Source organism: Grampus griseus (genome assembly GCF_964374135.1).
Source record: "Grampus griseus genome assembly, chromosome: 10".
NCBI lineage: Eukaryota > Metazoa > Chordata > Mammalia > Artiodactyla > Delphinidae > Grampus > Grampus griseus.
In genome coordinates, this window is record NC_139004.1 from 22,748,872 (window position 1) to 22,764,987 (window position 16,116).

Below are 16,116 nucleotides of genomic sequence, written 5' to 3' on the forward strand. Positions count from 1 at the left end.
ATGTTTAAGATCAATTTGTCTAATACACTTTGTTTTTAATAAAGAAGGAATCTCCTCTGACTAGTCTGAAAGGAGCATCCTCTAGTGATAGAAGGACTACAACTACTTAACCATGTCTTGATTAGCCTGGAGAACTTAAAAAAAAAAAAAAGACTGATAAGTAAAATACAGATATTCTACATTTGTAGAAAATAAAAATTCATTGAAATGGGGAAACCTCCCAGTACCAACTACACTTGGGCCACAAAGCCATGAATTATCCCATTGTCTATCAGAGGAGACCCTTTTGAGGAATCTGCACTTCTGTACATACACTATACTTGCAGCAATTTCAGGAGACTTATTATTTATGGTCCTGAGTCTTGGAGTAAAATCCTCTGGATTAGCCACTACTAATCACATACTATCTGGCTGCTTGCATTGCACTAGGCTTCTGAATACCAGAATCCTTCAATTCAGAGTGTCCTTTGCTTCCAAGTTTTTGGCTCTTTTCATTTTTTCATTCATTTGCTCAGTCATTCATTTTAAAAATAAATTTTTGTGTCTACGAGGTGCCAGGCATGGGGATGCTGCAGTAAACCCAACCAACACAGTTTGTCCTCATGGTACTTCCAGTCTAGTGGATGCTTCAACTGCCCTTTCTCAAACCAGCCCTAGACTAAAAAAAAAATTTAATTAAAAAAAAGAGAGAATTAAAAAAAACAGGGAGTTCCTTGGTGGTCTAGGGGTTTGGATTTGGCGATTTCACCGCAGTGGCCCAGGTTCAATCCCTGGTCGAGGAACTGAGATGCTGCAAGCCGTGAGGCGCAGCCAAAAACAAACAAACAAACAGACAAACAAACAACAACAACAAAAATCCAGTCCTTCACCTGCTAGTCCTTTGAGAAACCAGTGCCAGGCTCTCCCAGAGCCCTTTCTACAAGTCATTGCTGAGTTCCTGGTTCACCTTCGTCATTTTCCCCTCCCACAGCCGTGGCTGCTTCCTCTTCACGGCTAAGAAGAAGATGGGAGGGAGAGGCCTGGAATGAGGAGCCCAGAGCCCACCCCACCCCCAACATGCACTTTTTCTAAAGAAGCAGCAGCAGGAGAGTCGGAGAGAGCTCCACTTTATTATGGAAAGTTAAAAAAAGACAAACAAAACCAAAAAAACCAGGCAATGGAGAAGGAAGGAGAATTGGGGGAAGAAAGTTGAGGCGTCTCATTACTCACCCCACACCCTCGCAATTCAGTTCAATTGTGAACCACTAGGAGGAACAGAATTAAATAACTAGAGGGGGATACAGAGTTAAGGTTCCCAGCCTTCCCTCTTGGGGAAAACTGAGACAGTAATACTGAGCAAAGGTGGAGGAAGCCATACCCCCAGGTCACCCCAATGAGGTGACTTCAGGGGACAGGGGAGAGGATTCTTTGTGGACACACAAGTAGACGTGGCTTGTAAACCCGGGACTTTGGCAGGTGGGGCTGGGAACTGGGGGATTTTGTAAACCAGGCTGTGGTCAAGAAAGGAGGCAGGCGCTGTAAACAAAGGGGCAGTGACCTAAGGAACAGGAGGGAGAGGTGCCTGTAAATGCAGTGGGGGCCAGGTCTCCCAGGGACATGGGTACTTAAATCCCGAGAGCCTCAGGGGGCGGGTGGGGAGTCAAGGAAGGCTGTGGGGAGAGTTACCCTGCCCATGGAGATGGAGAGGGTGCTCCATCCGTACCCCCCCACTGCGCCCCGTGAGTTCTGTGCTCCTCCCCAGGACTTGATGGGGATCTTGGATCACCTAGGATGCACCAGCATGTCTGATGAGGGTGGAAACTGTGCGGTTGCCTCCGCCCCCAGAAACAGGATGAGGAAAGCAAGTTGGAAGATGTGGGTTGCCCTTCCCTGCCAGGCTCATGTTCAAGGTCTGTCTGCTCTGAATCTTCTGGGCTCCAGGATCTTCAGTTCTGGGAAGGAGGGAGGTATATCCCAGTGTCGGAAGAGGGTCACCTCCGGCAAGACTCATCTGTGGGAGAGGAGGCAATAAGGATAGAGAATGAGTGAGGGTCTCTGCTTCCCGCCTTCCTGACCCACTGCCCACACTGAAGGCCAGTTGGCATGTAGGAAATCTTATAATATCTTCCACATCCTGAGTGCCTGTTACTACTAGTAACAGCCATCACTCATTTAGCATGGATTCTGTGCCAGCCATTCTCATAACTCGTTTAATCTCACAATAACCCCCAGGAGAGGTTAAGTAATTTGATGTCCAGCCGTAGTTCCTAGGTGTTCTACAAAAATTACTTAACCCTCCCAACAATTCCAAGAGGTAGTTATTATTAACCCCATTTCACAATAATAAACTGAGGCCAGAGGTCAGGTGATTTCCCTGAGGTCACACCACAATTAAGAGACAAGATGGAATTCAAACTCAGGCCTGTCTGATCCAAACGCTGTGTTTTTAACCACACTAGAGCGCTCAGAAAGAGGCCTGGTTTTGAAATATGGAGACCTCACGTGCACTTCGCTTCCCAAGACCTCCGTTTTCCCATCTGTGAAAGGAGCAGTTGGGCTAGAGGCCCTGCCAAGACCCTTCCAAGCGCCAACATTAAATCCTCCCCCTCCCTCCTGGATCGCAGCGCCCACTCCGAACACCAGGGGGCGCCGTCGGGCCGGCGGAGCCCGCGCTCACCCACTATCAGGGCCTTGGTGCGCAGCCCGCCCTGGAGCTCTGGCTGCAGCAGTAGCAGTTCTTCCTCATCCTCTTCGTCGTCGGGTTGGGCCGCTGGGGGACTGGAGGCACTGGGGGCCTCAGGTTCGGGGCCCAGCTCCTCCAGCACCGAACTCTCGGAGGGGTATTGGTACGTGGTCTCCAGGGCTGTCTCGCTGAAGGAGATCTTGAGCTGAGGGTGGGAGAGAAAGGGGGGAGGAGGCGAGGTCAGCAGGGGGAAGACCGCAGGGTAACAGGTGCAGGATGGAGAGTGGGGACTGGATTTGGGCACTCGCTGACTTTGTCCTCCCCAGCCACTCTGGAAGCCAGTTGTCCTTTCAGTACTCTCTCTCCAGTCCCAGATTTTCCCTCTTCAATCATATCATTTCAGAAACATTGACTTTGACCTGAGCTTTGGCGGGGGCCCAGGTGGCAGAAGTGAGTAACGGAGGACCAAGTGGGTTAGAGTGTGGGAGGCAGAAGGGTAAAAACAAATTAAAAACATGGAGATAAGTCCTGTGATGAGAACTGAGTCTTTGGGCACCCTGGGAGCAATCAGGACAGCTACCCAGAGGAGGTGAGATTTGAAAAGAGCTGGAAAGAGCTGGCTGGGAGGGATCCCCACCAAAAGCAAAGACAGGCACAATGGTTTCCATAGCCTTGGCCCCTTGATGTTGGGGGAAACCCAGGACCCTGGTCACCAGCCCCTTTCACCCCCCTCACTCCCCTCCTCCAGCTGGAGTGGACCCACAGGAAAGGGTCCTGGGTCTGAGAGGGGAGCGGAGACCAACAGAAAAGCCCAGAGGAGAAGAGACTCTCCCCAAAACACAGGGAGAAGATGAGCCTGAGTGCCTGAAAGGTGCAGCTGGGGGAGGTGACAGGGGCAGAGAGGAAAGTCCGGGCAAACATGGCATGGGGGTGGAGAGTGCACCAGAAGGGACGTGCAGAGACAGAGGCAAATGACCAGAAGGGATCTGGACGGGGCAGAAAATCCTTCCTAAACATACTGTCTCAAGAGCAGGCGAGCCCCAGCTGCTCTCACTACCTTTTTACCCTTCCCCTTTGCCCTCCTAAGAAGCTCAGGGGGAAGGGGCAGGGTGGGATTAACTCTGGGAGCCAAAGCGATTAAGGAGACAAACAGGAGGATTCCATGTGAACGGCTCAGAAAGGTCCAGATGATCTCCCCAGGCCTCCTCTGGCGTCTGTTTGAGAAACTCAGGGCTGCAGCCCAGCACCCCTGAGTCTCTGCAGGGACTGGGGTATAAGGAGAGAAACCAGGCTGGTGGCTGCACAGGTGGTTGCTAACACCTGGGTCCCTGAGGGAAGCTAGAACTCAGAGACTGTGTGTGTCACTCCCTGGGTCCAAACCTGGCATTGGCCCCTACCTCACTGGGAGCAAAAGCCAGAGACTGGCCAAGGCCTACAGGGGGCTGCCAGTGTGCCTCTCCCCACTCCTCTCCAGCATCCTCCTCCACTCCAGCCACATTGGCTGTGATCTCCTCCAGCCCCACCAGGGGCACTCTTACCTCAGGGCCTTTGCACTGGCTGTTCCCTCTGCCTGGAACACTCTTCCCCCAAATGTAGCCATGGTTCCCTCTCTCTGCATCATGCTATTATAAAGTTGTCATATTCGCTCCTCCTACCTCCTGGCCCTCTGGGTTCCACTTGTCCCTGTTCTAATGTTTTCCCATAATCACTTACCACCTTCTAACCTAACCTACCAGAGAATTTACTTATTTGTTTACTTATTTGTGTCTGCTGTCAACAGAAACGTGGAAGTTGCCACAATGGGTAAGGAAGGCTTCATCCAGACCTCAGATGTGGTCCCAACAGAGGACCAACACTGGGGGAATACTGGGGGCGGGGTCAGTCCAGTCTGTACACAGTCAACCCCCAGTCTGTGTCTGTGGAACAGCTGGCTGGTAGAATCAAGTGACAGGAACCAGACCCCTTATATCCCAGTTTCTCAAAAGGAACTAATTCTATTGCTGACAGATTTACCCAAACTTCTGGGAACCCATTTCGGTTTTCTTTTCATATCACCTTTTGAGATAACAAGCTGCGTAGTTTATTATCTGCTCTGGAAAAGGATCCATTTTATTTGCTCTCCCTCCACGTTTGTCTCTCTCCCCCCACCCTGCTTCCCTCCTCACCACCCGCCCCAGCTTCTGACTGGGCTTCTCAGGAATGCACAGCCTGCATGGGGCGTGTGGGGTGGGGGGTACGGAGGGGGTGACTCACTCCTCTCATCAGCTATATAAGGTCACAAGGGGGCTGGAGAGGGGAGGGGCTGGTCTCCCTGCCAGAGGGGCCTCTGGGGAAGGGCACCAGCCACAGCCCAACCCCTGGGCTCCAGTGGCAGGGCTGGGATTTCTCTCCCAGTGGCAGGGATACATTTGATGGAATTAGCCTGCAAAACAGGAGTTATTTAGGGAAGGGGGGGAGTGTTGGGTGGCAGGGTCCTCATATTCCTCATCTGGCAGCTGGGGACAGGACATGCCTGTCCCTGATGAGCAGGGTGCTGGGCAAGTGGAGCAGGCCTGAGGGAGGGCCGAGGGGAAGGTGTCTGGGCCTAGAGAACTCTGTGCTGCTTCTTCCCCACCCCCACCCCCACCCCGAGCGGCTGCTTCCTTATTCTCTCACCACATCCTGAGCACAGTTCTGGCAGGCCCGTGGCCCTGCATTTGCCACTCAGCCCCACCAGCCTTCCGGCCGCCCCCCCACCAGGCTTCCTGTTTGGGCGATCTGCTTCCGGCTCCCCTGCTCCCTGACCTAGGTATGGTCACCCTCACAGGTCCTGCCCTGCGCTCAGACAGTCCCTGGGCTTTGGGCCCCCAAATTCACGCCTTCCCCTCTTTGTTCCTCCCCAGAGGCACAAGCCAACCTCTACAGCAGGAAGTGACTTCTCTGAACACCTCGCCCTGGTCGTTCCTCATCTACTTCCTTGCGTCTGCCCAGCCTGAAGGGGAGGGGGCTGGTAGCAGTCCAAGAGCTCAGGACAGACTCAGGGACCATAGCTCAGGGATGGGAGCTTAAGCTTCATGTGAAGATGAACTGGGGTCTCAAGTGACCCTGAGCTTTGGTCCCTGTGCTTTCCCACTGATACTGAGGACACAAAAAACAAGTCTGAGGATGTCACACATGAGATGAGAACTGGAGACTAGGAAGGTCTTCCCAGTCTCTGGAGAGATGTTAGATGCAGAGACCTCTCTTTCCTTAGAGTTTTTCAAGCTGGAAACTGATGTGTGGGGAAGGACGTGGGCCAGGGCCAGGGGGAGAAGTCTGCTTGGCTGACAGCTTGGCTGTTGCCAACTTCCCTGCGCTGCCTTCGTCTGCTGGCCTCGGCCCCCACCCCGCCCCCACCCCACCCCGTCCTTAACTCCCATTGTACTCCCTGCTCTCAGCACAGTGCCTCCAAATTCACTTCTCTTTCTTTCTACCCCAAGAGGAGGGAGAGGCCGGGATGGCAGGAAGAGAGGGGAAAACCAACTGCTGAGCCAGTTCTGGGGACGGAGGGGAAGCCCAGGGAGGAAGGACAGGGAGGGAGTGGCGAGGGGGTATTTTGGAAGAGGAGAAGGCTTTTCTTGTCCCAAGAGAGAAGGGAGTACTGTCTGAAGCAGCGGCCCAGCTGGGGGTGTGCAACCTCGAGGTCACCCACTTCAAATGGCCTCTGTGTGCGTCTCTCCCATGGGGCAGACTCGGGGTTCGAAAGCCTTCTCTGCTCCTTGGCCGGCCCTGTTCCACTCCCCTCCCCCTGCTGTCCTGCGGTCCCTCCTCCGCACCCCTCGTCCTCGGGTCTGTGAGACCCTCCTCCGCTCACTTCTCCCTACAAGCCCAAAGCCACCCCTCCACCTCCCCAGGCTTCCCGCCCCGACATCCTCCCCGCTGGAAGGCTGGAAGTGCTTTTGCCCTGCGGACCCTGCCCTCACAGGCTCCAGGCTGTGGCCTCAGCTCAGGTCTCCCACCAGACGGCCTGGGTTGGGTCACAGAGTCAGCAATGGAAAGAACTGGGGGGCTGGGGGCTCAGAGCCTGAGGGAACGGAGGGTGAGCAGCCTGGGCACAGCCTGAGAGTGACACACCCAGGACAGCGCTTGCCTGCGGGGCAGCCTCCTTGGGCTGGGAAGTGAATGGAAAAGAAGGGCTACAAGAAGGAAGGGTGTGTGCGCAGGGGAGGAAGAGTGGTGGCAGGAATCAACAAGAACGCATAGACCGAGACAAGAATACAGGCGTATGAGACAGAGACAGGAGCCCACAGAGAGCTGACAGTGGGCTTCTGAGGAGTCTGACTTGGCTGCTCCCTACCTGTTTGTGGTGCCTTTCAGGGGACCCCTTGACAAGGCAGCTGCGGTCGAGGCGGAGGTAGCCCCCCAGAACCAAGATCTCCTCGGCAGTTGGGTACCGCTTCTTCCCAGCCCCAGCGACTGCAGCGTCAGCTGTGGCTGGGCTGGCCGGAGTGGCAGGGGCTGCAGGGGGCACGGACCGCCGGGGGTTGACTGTGAAGGTGTGTCCGCTGCGGCGGGGGGCCCCCACCCCTGGCCCTGCCTTCACCCCATAGAACAGCCGGCTCATGAGGGGATCCCCAGGGGACTGGGGGGCAGGTGGGGCTGGGGGTGGGGGAGACAGAGGGGCTGCTGGTGGGGGCCGGAGTTCCCCTGCTTCCTCTTCCTGCTGTCTAGAGCCTCCAGTCCCAGCGTCCTCTGGTGAGAGGGGGGAGGGCACAGAGCAGCGGTTCTGCAGGGTGCTCAGAGGCCTGCCCTGAGCCCCTGCCTCCTCCTTCTCAGCTTCCCCTTCTCCAGCCTCTGCAGCGAGAGGACTCAGGTGCTTCTCGGCAGACTCTGGAGGGTCTGGTTTCTGAGTTTGAGTCTCTGTGTCCCTGGGTGTCCAATCTCGAACCTTCCCAGAGTTCAGGGTCCATTTCCACCCTTCTGTCAGCCTCAAGCCCCTCTCGCCATCCTCCGCAGGGGTGGGTCTCTGTTCTGCTGCCTCCACTCCTCCAGAACTGCTGTCTGGAGCCTCCCTTGTCAGGGTCTCTGACAACGCTGTAATCTCTTCTGGGACCATCCTTGGACTTGGCCTCTCTTCTTGTCTCCCACATTCCTCTGAGCAGTCTTTTCTTTCTTCTCCTGAGCTCAGCCTCCACTCTGATGCCTCCGGTTGTACCCAACTCTGTTCCTGAGACTCTCTGGAGTCAGGCGTCCATTTATGGGCCTCTGTCAGGCCCAACTTCTGGTTGTCAGACTCCACCGGGCTCAGTCTATTTTCCACCACCTCTTTTCTCCTGGGGCTTTGTTCTTGAGGCTCTGCCAGTCTCAGACTCCGCTCTGGAGTTTCTCCAGGGCTCAGCCTCCATTTCCTCACCTCTGACAGTCTGGAGCTCCTGTCTCCAGCCTCTCCTGGGCTCTGCCTCCAGTCTCGAGCCTCCAAAGGCCTGGGGCTCGACTCTCGAGCTCCCCCTATCCCCAGCCTCCTCTCTCTGGCTTCCCTGGGACTGAGCCGCTCTTCTCTTGACTCTCTTCCCTTGGGGCTCTGATCCCGCATCTCCCCAGGGCTGAGTCTCCGCTCCCAGGCCTCTAAAGACCCAGGCCGTCTCTCTGCAAGTAGCTCTTCACTCCGCTGCTGCTGCTGCTGCTGCTGCTGGCGCTCTTGCCGAATAAATCGGTTCTGGTGCACTGGCCCAATGGCCTCCAGGAGGACAGCAGACTCGTCTGGGTCTGGAGGTCCAGCCTCCGTAGTCCCAGGCGCAGGGCTAGGCTCCCCGGGAGACAGACCAAGCTTGGCCCGGCGGCGCTCCAGAAGCCCCCGCTTCCAGGCTGGCATCTGGGACAGCCGCTCCTGCTCTGCCTTCTCCCGGCCACGAACGGCTGCCTCCTCCTGCCGGCGCCGGGCTAGCAGCTGTAGCTTCCAGTCCGGGATGGTGGCCATGGTCCCCTTGGGGAGGGTGGGGAACGCTGGGGGCAGAGAACAGGAAGGAGAGGCTCCAGAGAGGCCCAGAGGGTGAGAATGGGGGTGGGAGGGGAGGTAGTGGAGCGGAGAGGTGGGACACAGAGGAGGGCAGAGGAGCTGAGGGTGAGGACAGAGGGAAAGAGCGGGGAGCAGAGAAAGGGGAAAAGCTGAGAAAGTGAAGGGGAAACTAATAGCCAAGTTGATGGCGGTCGGGGGATGGGTTGAGAGGAAGAGTGGAGATTCAGGGCAAAGAGGCAGGAGTCAGATTTGTCAGTACAGGTTATTGGGTATCAGAGACAGTCCCCAGAATGTGAGAAGAGAGAAAAACGAGAGAAGTTGGCGCGAGGGCGAAGAGAGAAAGGAGAGGCTGGACGTGAGGGGGACAGGGTCCAGGCGAGGTTGCCTCACCGCTACCCCAGGAGCGGTGAGAGTGGGAAGAGAGGTCAGGGAATCCCGCCGGAGAGGGGGCACTGGGACCTGAGGGGGTGTCGGGGAGGTGGGAGGGCGGAGAGTGGAGAGGTCTAAGGGAGAAGGGGAAGTTAGGGGGCAGAGGGGCGAGGGGGTTCCGCGGCTGCAGCCCGGCGCGTCTCAGCGTGGGCCCAGGAGGTCCGGGCTCCCCTTCCAGCTCTGCTCGGGCCACGCCTCTCCGGCCCCCCAGCCCCCACCCCTCCGCCCCGCACTCCGCCCCGAGGCGGGTCAGGGGAAATACCCTCCTCCGGGGACTTTCGGAACCCGGGTGTCGGACCTGCCAGCACGTTCCCAGAACCCTGGCGTCCACCCCCACCCTAACGCGGTCCCGGCACCACCGCCTGCCTCCCCCACCGGCGGTGCCCCGGGACCCAGGCGTGCGGAGCACCGGCCCCACACCTCTTTTTTCCGGAGCCTGCCAGTCCTGTACCCGGGTCTTGGCTCTCACGGAACCCCGACATAGCCGGCCATCCCCACCCGGCTCTGACCGCACAGACAGGCAATCTCGGCACAAAGAGGAGACAGCCCAAGGTTCGGGCCGGGGACGGGAGCGGGGACGGGAGTGGAGACACCCCCTCCCCAAGGCTGAAGCCCCTCAGTCAACTCACACGCCGCGGGGCTCCCAGGGGAGGGGGTGCGAAGGAGCCTGACGTCCGGAGAGAGGAGGAGAGAGGAAGAGGAGGAGAGAGGGATCGAGGGAGATCCGGAGACAGGAGGGAGGGGAGGAGGGAGGGAGAGGAGGACGGAAAGAGGGAGCCAAGGAGGAGGGACGGAGACAGAGACCAGGGGACCGGGCGGGGGGAGACGGCCGCTTTGTCTGAGGACAATGGGGAGAGGGAAGGGGGCGCGGGGCGGAGCCGGGCGAGGGGGCGGAGCCTCGCTCCCTCCGACCCCGCGTGGGACTCGGCTCCGGGTCTCCTCTCTTCCCGCCGCCAGCCCTGGCCCTCCGACGTCTGTCCCCAGGGCTTCTCACCCGGCTCCCGGATAACCCAGGTGTCCAGACCTCCGCCCCCAGCTCGCCAACCCAGGGCGGCGGCCCGTGACTCAGGCCCCTCGAGGGACTTGAGGAGGAAGCGGCAGCTGCTCCGAGCCGGGCCCGCCCTTCCCATCTCCTGCCGCTCCTCCCCACGCATTTGCCTTCCCGGGCCAGCCTTTGTTACCGTGGGGGCCGGGGCGGCCGCCGGGCTGCGGGGGACCCGTAGGGAGGGGGCGGCAGCAGGAGCGGCGCTCGGAAGCCAACGGTTTTGGAAGCTAGCTCCCTTACCCGAGCCGCTGCCCCACTCTTCCGCTTCAACCTATCTGCCGAGGGTCCCCAGGTCTGCAGCGAGGAAATTGGGGGATTTGGAGGAAGGGAGACCGGGTGCTTCGGGAAGGGGGGTGGGGCGGTCCGCGGGGAGTGGCCGCCACCCAGCGGTCATCAGAGGGCGCGGCCGATGCCCAGACTCGAGTCTGGCTCGCCTGTCCTTCCCAGAGGCAGCCCTGCAGCTTGAGAGACACTGACAGACTGCATGCTACACGTAGAAAAACCAGGCTGAATTTTATTTTCCTGTAGCGCGAGTTACTCGGGAGAGCAGGGAGCCCTTAGTCACCCGAATTAAGAGCAGAAATATCTGCTCAGCTAGGTTCATGAGTCTGGAGCCCAGGGGCAGGGCCTAGGGAGCTGGAAAGGCCAGACAGTGGGGCTGGGCTGCAGCTGCAAGGTGTGGAGCCTGATGGGGCAGCCACTATCGTCAAACTTGCGGACCTTGGTCCAGCTCCTAGGAGGGGAGCTAGACGTGGAGAAGAGGATCCTTGAGGCGCAGAGGCCAGAAATAGGACCAGGGGAGTGGTCAGGCCAGACCCTTCTCCTTGTGAGGAGGTTGTTAATGGAGGGTCAAGCCCTAAACTCTGAGGAGACAGATAAATTCCCCACTCCCTCTTCCTGGCTGGTGAGAAGCGGCCCTTGGAGTCCAATGGCTGAAACTCAGAATTTAAGATATGGAGCTGGACCCAAGGAGTGGAGGCTCAAGCAAGGGAAGGGACAGCTCCTTCAGTCCATGAATTTGGGCCTCTGGTCTGAAGCAGCCAAGGCCTGGATGTTAAGGGGATTTGGAATTGGAGGGGAAAAGGAAGTACAGGGCTTGGAACGAGGGTTAGCCCCTCACTCGGCCTCCCCGTCCTGGGGCCGGGAGAGCAGGTGGAGTTTTCTTTGCAGCTGGGCCCGGAGGTAGCGGAGATCTTGCTGGTCCAGTCCGTGAGCCAGGCCCAGGTAGAGGGTAAGGAGGAGAGCAAGGAGGAGGCGGTCAGTGCCCAGGGTGGGCACCACCCATAGCACAGTCAGCAGCTCCACACACACTGGGTGGCGCAGGTGGGAGAAGAGTCTCAGAGCCCGGGGAGACTTCAGGGCCAGAGGCTCGCCCAGCCCCAGCACATGGTAGTACACCTAAGAGAGGGAGAATGGCTTAGAAATGGAGTCAAGCCCTTGTCGCAACTTAGCTGCCTCTTTCCTCCCCTTCGAGGCACCCTCCTTCTATAACGCAGGCCCAGGAACCACCCTTCTGAGACTGGGGTCCCTGACCCTCATCTCTGGTCCATGAAATTTCCCCAGGCCCAGGAAGCCCATGGTTTCTGGCCTTTGAGGGAGGGCTAAGGGGAGACTATCTTACAAGAAAGGGAGGTGAGGGAGTCAAAAGCAAGAGGCAGGTGGAAGAGTAGGGGAGGAGGAGGGACATCCTTGGAGAGGAAAGAGGTATTCTAGAAAGGATCAGAGGTTTTGGGTAGGGATCTGGGAGCCTCACCTGTTTGAGGCCCATGAGCTCTGCGTAGTCAAAGACGAGAAGGATGCTGAAGATGAGGAGCCAGGAAATGACGTGGAGCACAAAGCAGAGGAGGGGCACCCAAGTGGCCCATGGCTCGGCCCGAGCCTCCCACAACACGGGGCCCCTGGGCACGGGCTCCCAGTACCGCATCACCAGCTGAAGGAGGATGAGGGACTGGGTATCCCAGCAGCCCACCCTTGAAAGACCTAGACCCAGAGGCTGCCCCCATCCCAGGCTGGCCAGCTGCTCTCCCCGCCTCTACCTGAGCATGTTCAACATGTGGAGGGTGCTGGGTGGGGTCCCAAGTATGTAAGAATGACTTGTCTCTACTCTGAGGACTTAAAGAATGGATGAGAGTCACCAGATAGGTACACAAAGTAGCCTAGGCCAAGCACCCACTGAGAAACAGATGAGTACTAACTGGGAAGCTTTCTCTTGTGACCTAGGGAAGTGCTTTTGAAGAAAGGATAGGACTGAAGAGGAGTTAACAAGGGAATCTCAAGCAGGACAACGTGAACAAAGTTGCAACGGTGAAAATGCACATATCATGCTCGGGGAATGTCAAGCAGTACACCATTCTTGATAAAAAGTAGGATATGTGCTGTGGAGGAATGGGAGCTGAGATTACAGTCCTGAACACCCTTAGTTCTCCTCCTAAACCCATGTTTTATCAGAAGCCTAAGGTCCTTGCCTCTCCAGTCGACGGAATCCTTCCCACAGACTGTTTCCCTTGAGGACTCAGCTGCCAGGGCTTCATACCTGCAAGGCCAGGGCAGTGCATGCCACGTACAGAGACCTCTGAAGGACCCCGAAGTACCGGGACATCCATGACTTCACTGTCTCAGTTGCCATGAGGCTGTGCTGCCCCACAAATAGTAGCAGGAGCCCCAGATCCCAAGCCAGGGGGACAAGAATGCTTTGGTCCTGCAGGGCAGCCAGCCATCCCTGGCGGGCATCTAGCGGGAGTTGGAGAAAGGGACAAAAGATCAAGAAGACTGTGGGAAAAACTCCCTACTCTTATCTCTTCTTGGGACCCCAGGCCATGTCCCTTAATGCTTTCAAGAGCCTTAATGCTTCCTCTCTAAGCTTTGCCCACCTCACTTTTCTATTCCCTGTTTCTTCCCTCTTCCCCAGGCCTCCTTCAGAGCTGGGGAAGAGGATTCATGCTGGTCAGTCACGAAAGGCATGGCTGGAGTGCCCTTCTTGTTTCGGTTCTCCAAATGCTCCCTCTTTATAACACTCTCCATAGTCCTCTTTACTAAGCCTTTCCTTAGAATACTCTGCTTATCGCCCTCTCTCCCCCTCAGTCCTCACTCTCCCGCCTCTCCAAACCGCTAATCCCTGAGTTGCTAATTTAGCCCTTGGTGTCCCCTGCAGCGTCTCGGCGGCTTTCACGGTTCTAGTTCCCTCTCCTGGACTTCCCCTGTCATTTGTCTCCAAGCCCCGCCCCCGCTCCCTCTGCTCCGGCTCCACCTTCCTACCCCAGAGCTCATCCTCGGTCCCTCCCGCTCACCCGGACCACCAGACTCCGAGATTCCTCCAAGAAGTGGCCGAAGGGAGGTAAAGCGCACGAACTCCACTCCAGTGCCAAAGGCCAGGATGAAAGAGGCGAGGGCAGCAGGGACGAGGAGCAGTGCAGGGGCCATGGCGAGAAATGGAGGAGTGGGGAAAGGGGCGGTTTTGGGATTCCCGCGGCCGCAGGCTCCGCCCCGACCCCGCCTCCCGCCTGGGACCCTGCCCAGGAGGGCGGGGCTCCCGCGCACCGACGCCCAGGCTTCCGGCCGGCGCGCGCGGCTCTCTCTCACAGAGCTTCAGGGCTGATCCTTAAGTGCCTTTCCCCGGTCTGCGATCTCCGCGTCACAGAAGGGAATGTTAGAATCCCAAGTGAGAGGTGAGAAGGGCAGCGGTTGTTCAGTCATGCACGTGGTTTGAATCGCAGCTGGGCTAGTTTTCGCATCTAAAACGAAGACAGTTCTTCTCTTGCAGGGTTCTTGCAGAAACGGCATTATGATCCCCTCTTCCTTTAACAGCTTTGACTAGAAAACAGCCAGAGTCAGAGGTTACAAAGCCTCAGCTAACACTTTAATAATGAACGGTGAGAGAACGGAAGACTGTTGACCCAGGCGGAGAACCCAAAGCTCTGAATCATCCATTACAGCTTGTTAGATGAAAAAGAGTGACTATTTTACCACAAACGCTTAGTCTGTAATTTATCATAAAGCTGGTTTGTTGCCTCTCCACTTGCTAAGGGGAGAGAACTTGTCTGTAACACTGAAAGATTTGTTCTATTAATGCCAAAGGCTGTTACTTCGTAAACATGAGAGTAACAATATGTTAAAATATTTGTGATAGAAAACTTTATTACAGTTGTAAACGTTGTAGTATATTAATTTTATCCAAGCTTGTGATAATTAACTACCTATACAACCTCATATTAGACTCCACTTACTAGTCAGAAAGCACTAAGATCTTTTGTCCAAAATTTTCCCTACAGACCTGTTTGTAATACCTACAAGACTAACATTCACATCTAAAAATCAAAGTAAAGTAAGGTTTTTCTCCATTAAAGATCATGTAGCTAAGGACCTGGTCACAGTAGCTATGACCATAGTAAGGAACTTAGAGATCATGAAGCTAATTCCCTCAGCTAATAGACAGAAGAAACATAGGCCTAAAGAGATCAAGAAAATTTCCCAAGATAAGAATTAAGGAGCTGCTAGTCCTGTGGGCTCAGGGATGACAAAATTGCCAAACAGCATCCCACAGGCTCTACATTCCTTCTCCTCCCGGAGGCTTAGTATTCCCATTCTCCTCTGAATCAGTGCTATTTTATACTGTACCAGACATCATTATGTTTTCCCTCCTGATTCACTCTCCATCCTGCTTTCTGCCTCAGGAAGTTGTCCTGAATGGACTACATCAAAGAAAATCACAGCATTTGAGGGAAGCCTTTCTATGTAACTGTTCCCTCCTCTCAACCTTTTGGGTTTACAGGTGGCCACAACAGAGCTGTGGGTACTGGCAATATTCTTAGTGATTTCTCTACACTCGGCCTACTTATAATTTTCACTTCATTAAACTCTCTCCAAATTATCCTAATTTGACTGTGCCATAGTTTCCTCTTAGGATCCTGACTGACAGAGACATTTATTACACAATGTGCTATGAGCTGTAGGGTTCATTGGAAGTGTAAGAAAAGATCTCTCTTCTCTAGAAATTTAAATCGGGGCACTTAAATTGTACCAGTCATGAAGTGGGTGTGCACATGAGTGCTAAGTGGGGCTATAGAGACAGCAGGTACTGTAAGGAATCCAGTGGACCTCAAGGACACAGGAAGCTTCACAAAGTACAAGGCTTTGAGCAGTGCAAGGGGACTAATATTTATCTGGGTCCTACTGTGTGCCACACCCACTATGGCTATGCTTAATATATATTGTGAGATTAGGTATGTCTAAAAGCCAGCACAGCGTTTGGCAAAGCTCATGCTGTTTCTACTACACCAAAGTTTTCCAAACTTAAGTATAACTTACCTGCAGAAAAGTGCCCAAAACTAATCAGTATTTTTTTAAATTGAAGTGAAATTCACATAACATGAAATTAACCACTTTAAAGAGAACAGTCCAGTGTCATTTAGTACATTCATAATGTGTGCAACCACCACCTCTGTCTAGTTCCAAAGCATTTTCTCTTCACCCCAGAATAAAACCCTGCACCCATTAGGCGGTCATTCCCCATTTCCTCTCCCTGCCAGCCCTGCCAACCACCATCTACTGTCTCTATGGATTTACCTATTCTGTGTATTTCCTACAGGTGGAGTCATACAATGTGACCTTTTGTGTCTGGCTTCTTTTACTTAGCATAATGCTTTTGAGATTCATCCTCAAAACACCGTAGCACAATTAGTACCTCATCCCCTTTTATGGCTGAATAATATTCCATTGTATGGATATGCCACAACTTGTTTAATCCATTCATCTGCTGATGAACATTTGTGGTGTTTTCATCTTTCGGCTCTTGTGAAAGTGTTGATATGAACATTTGTATACAAGTGTTTGTCTGAACATCTGTTTTAATTCTTTTGGCTATATACCTATGAGGAGAATTGCTGCGTCATATGGTAATTCTATAATTACCTTTTTGAGAAGCTGTCAAACTGCTTATCACAGTGGATGAATCATTTTACATTCCCATGAGCAATGTAGATGGGTTCCAATTTCTCTACATCCTTGTAA

The 16,116-nt window shown here is 55.0% G+C and overlaps 2 protein-coding genes across 2 annotated transcripts; both read right to left on the minus strand.

Annotated features, from left to right (window-relative positions):
• Positions 1–1,090: 1,090 nt before the first annotated feature.
• PPP1R18 (protein phosphatase 1 regulatory subunit 18) lies at positions 1,091–9,191 on the minus strand. The gene is made up of 3 exons (XM_082664036.1): positions 6,978–9,191; positions 2,657–2,867; positions 1,091–1,990 (listed from the first exon to the last, which is right to left on the minus strand). The coding sequence occupies exons 1-3, from the start codon at positions 8,595–8,597 to the stop codon at positions 1,971–1,973; spliced, it is 1,851 nt and encodes a 616-aa protein (XP_082520162.1). The 5' UTR covers positions 8,598–9,191; the 3' UTR covers positions 1,091–1,970.
• A 1,519-nt stretch (positions 9,192–10,710) lies between these two features.
• On the minus strand, positions 10,711–13,530 carry NRM (nurim; the record flags this gene model as incomplete). Its single annotated transcript, XM_082664071.1, has 4 exons — positions 10,711–11,508; positions 11,864–12,040; positions 12,644–12,840; positions 13,398–13,530. The coding sequence occupies 4 exons, from the start codon at positions 13,528–13,530 to the stop codon at positions 11,227–11,229; spliced, it is 789 nt and encodes a 262-aa protein (XP_082520197.1). The 3' UTR covers positions 10,711–11,226.
• Positions 13,531–16,116: the final 2,586 nt, after the last annotated feature.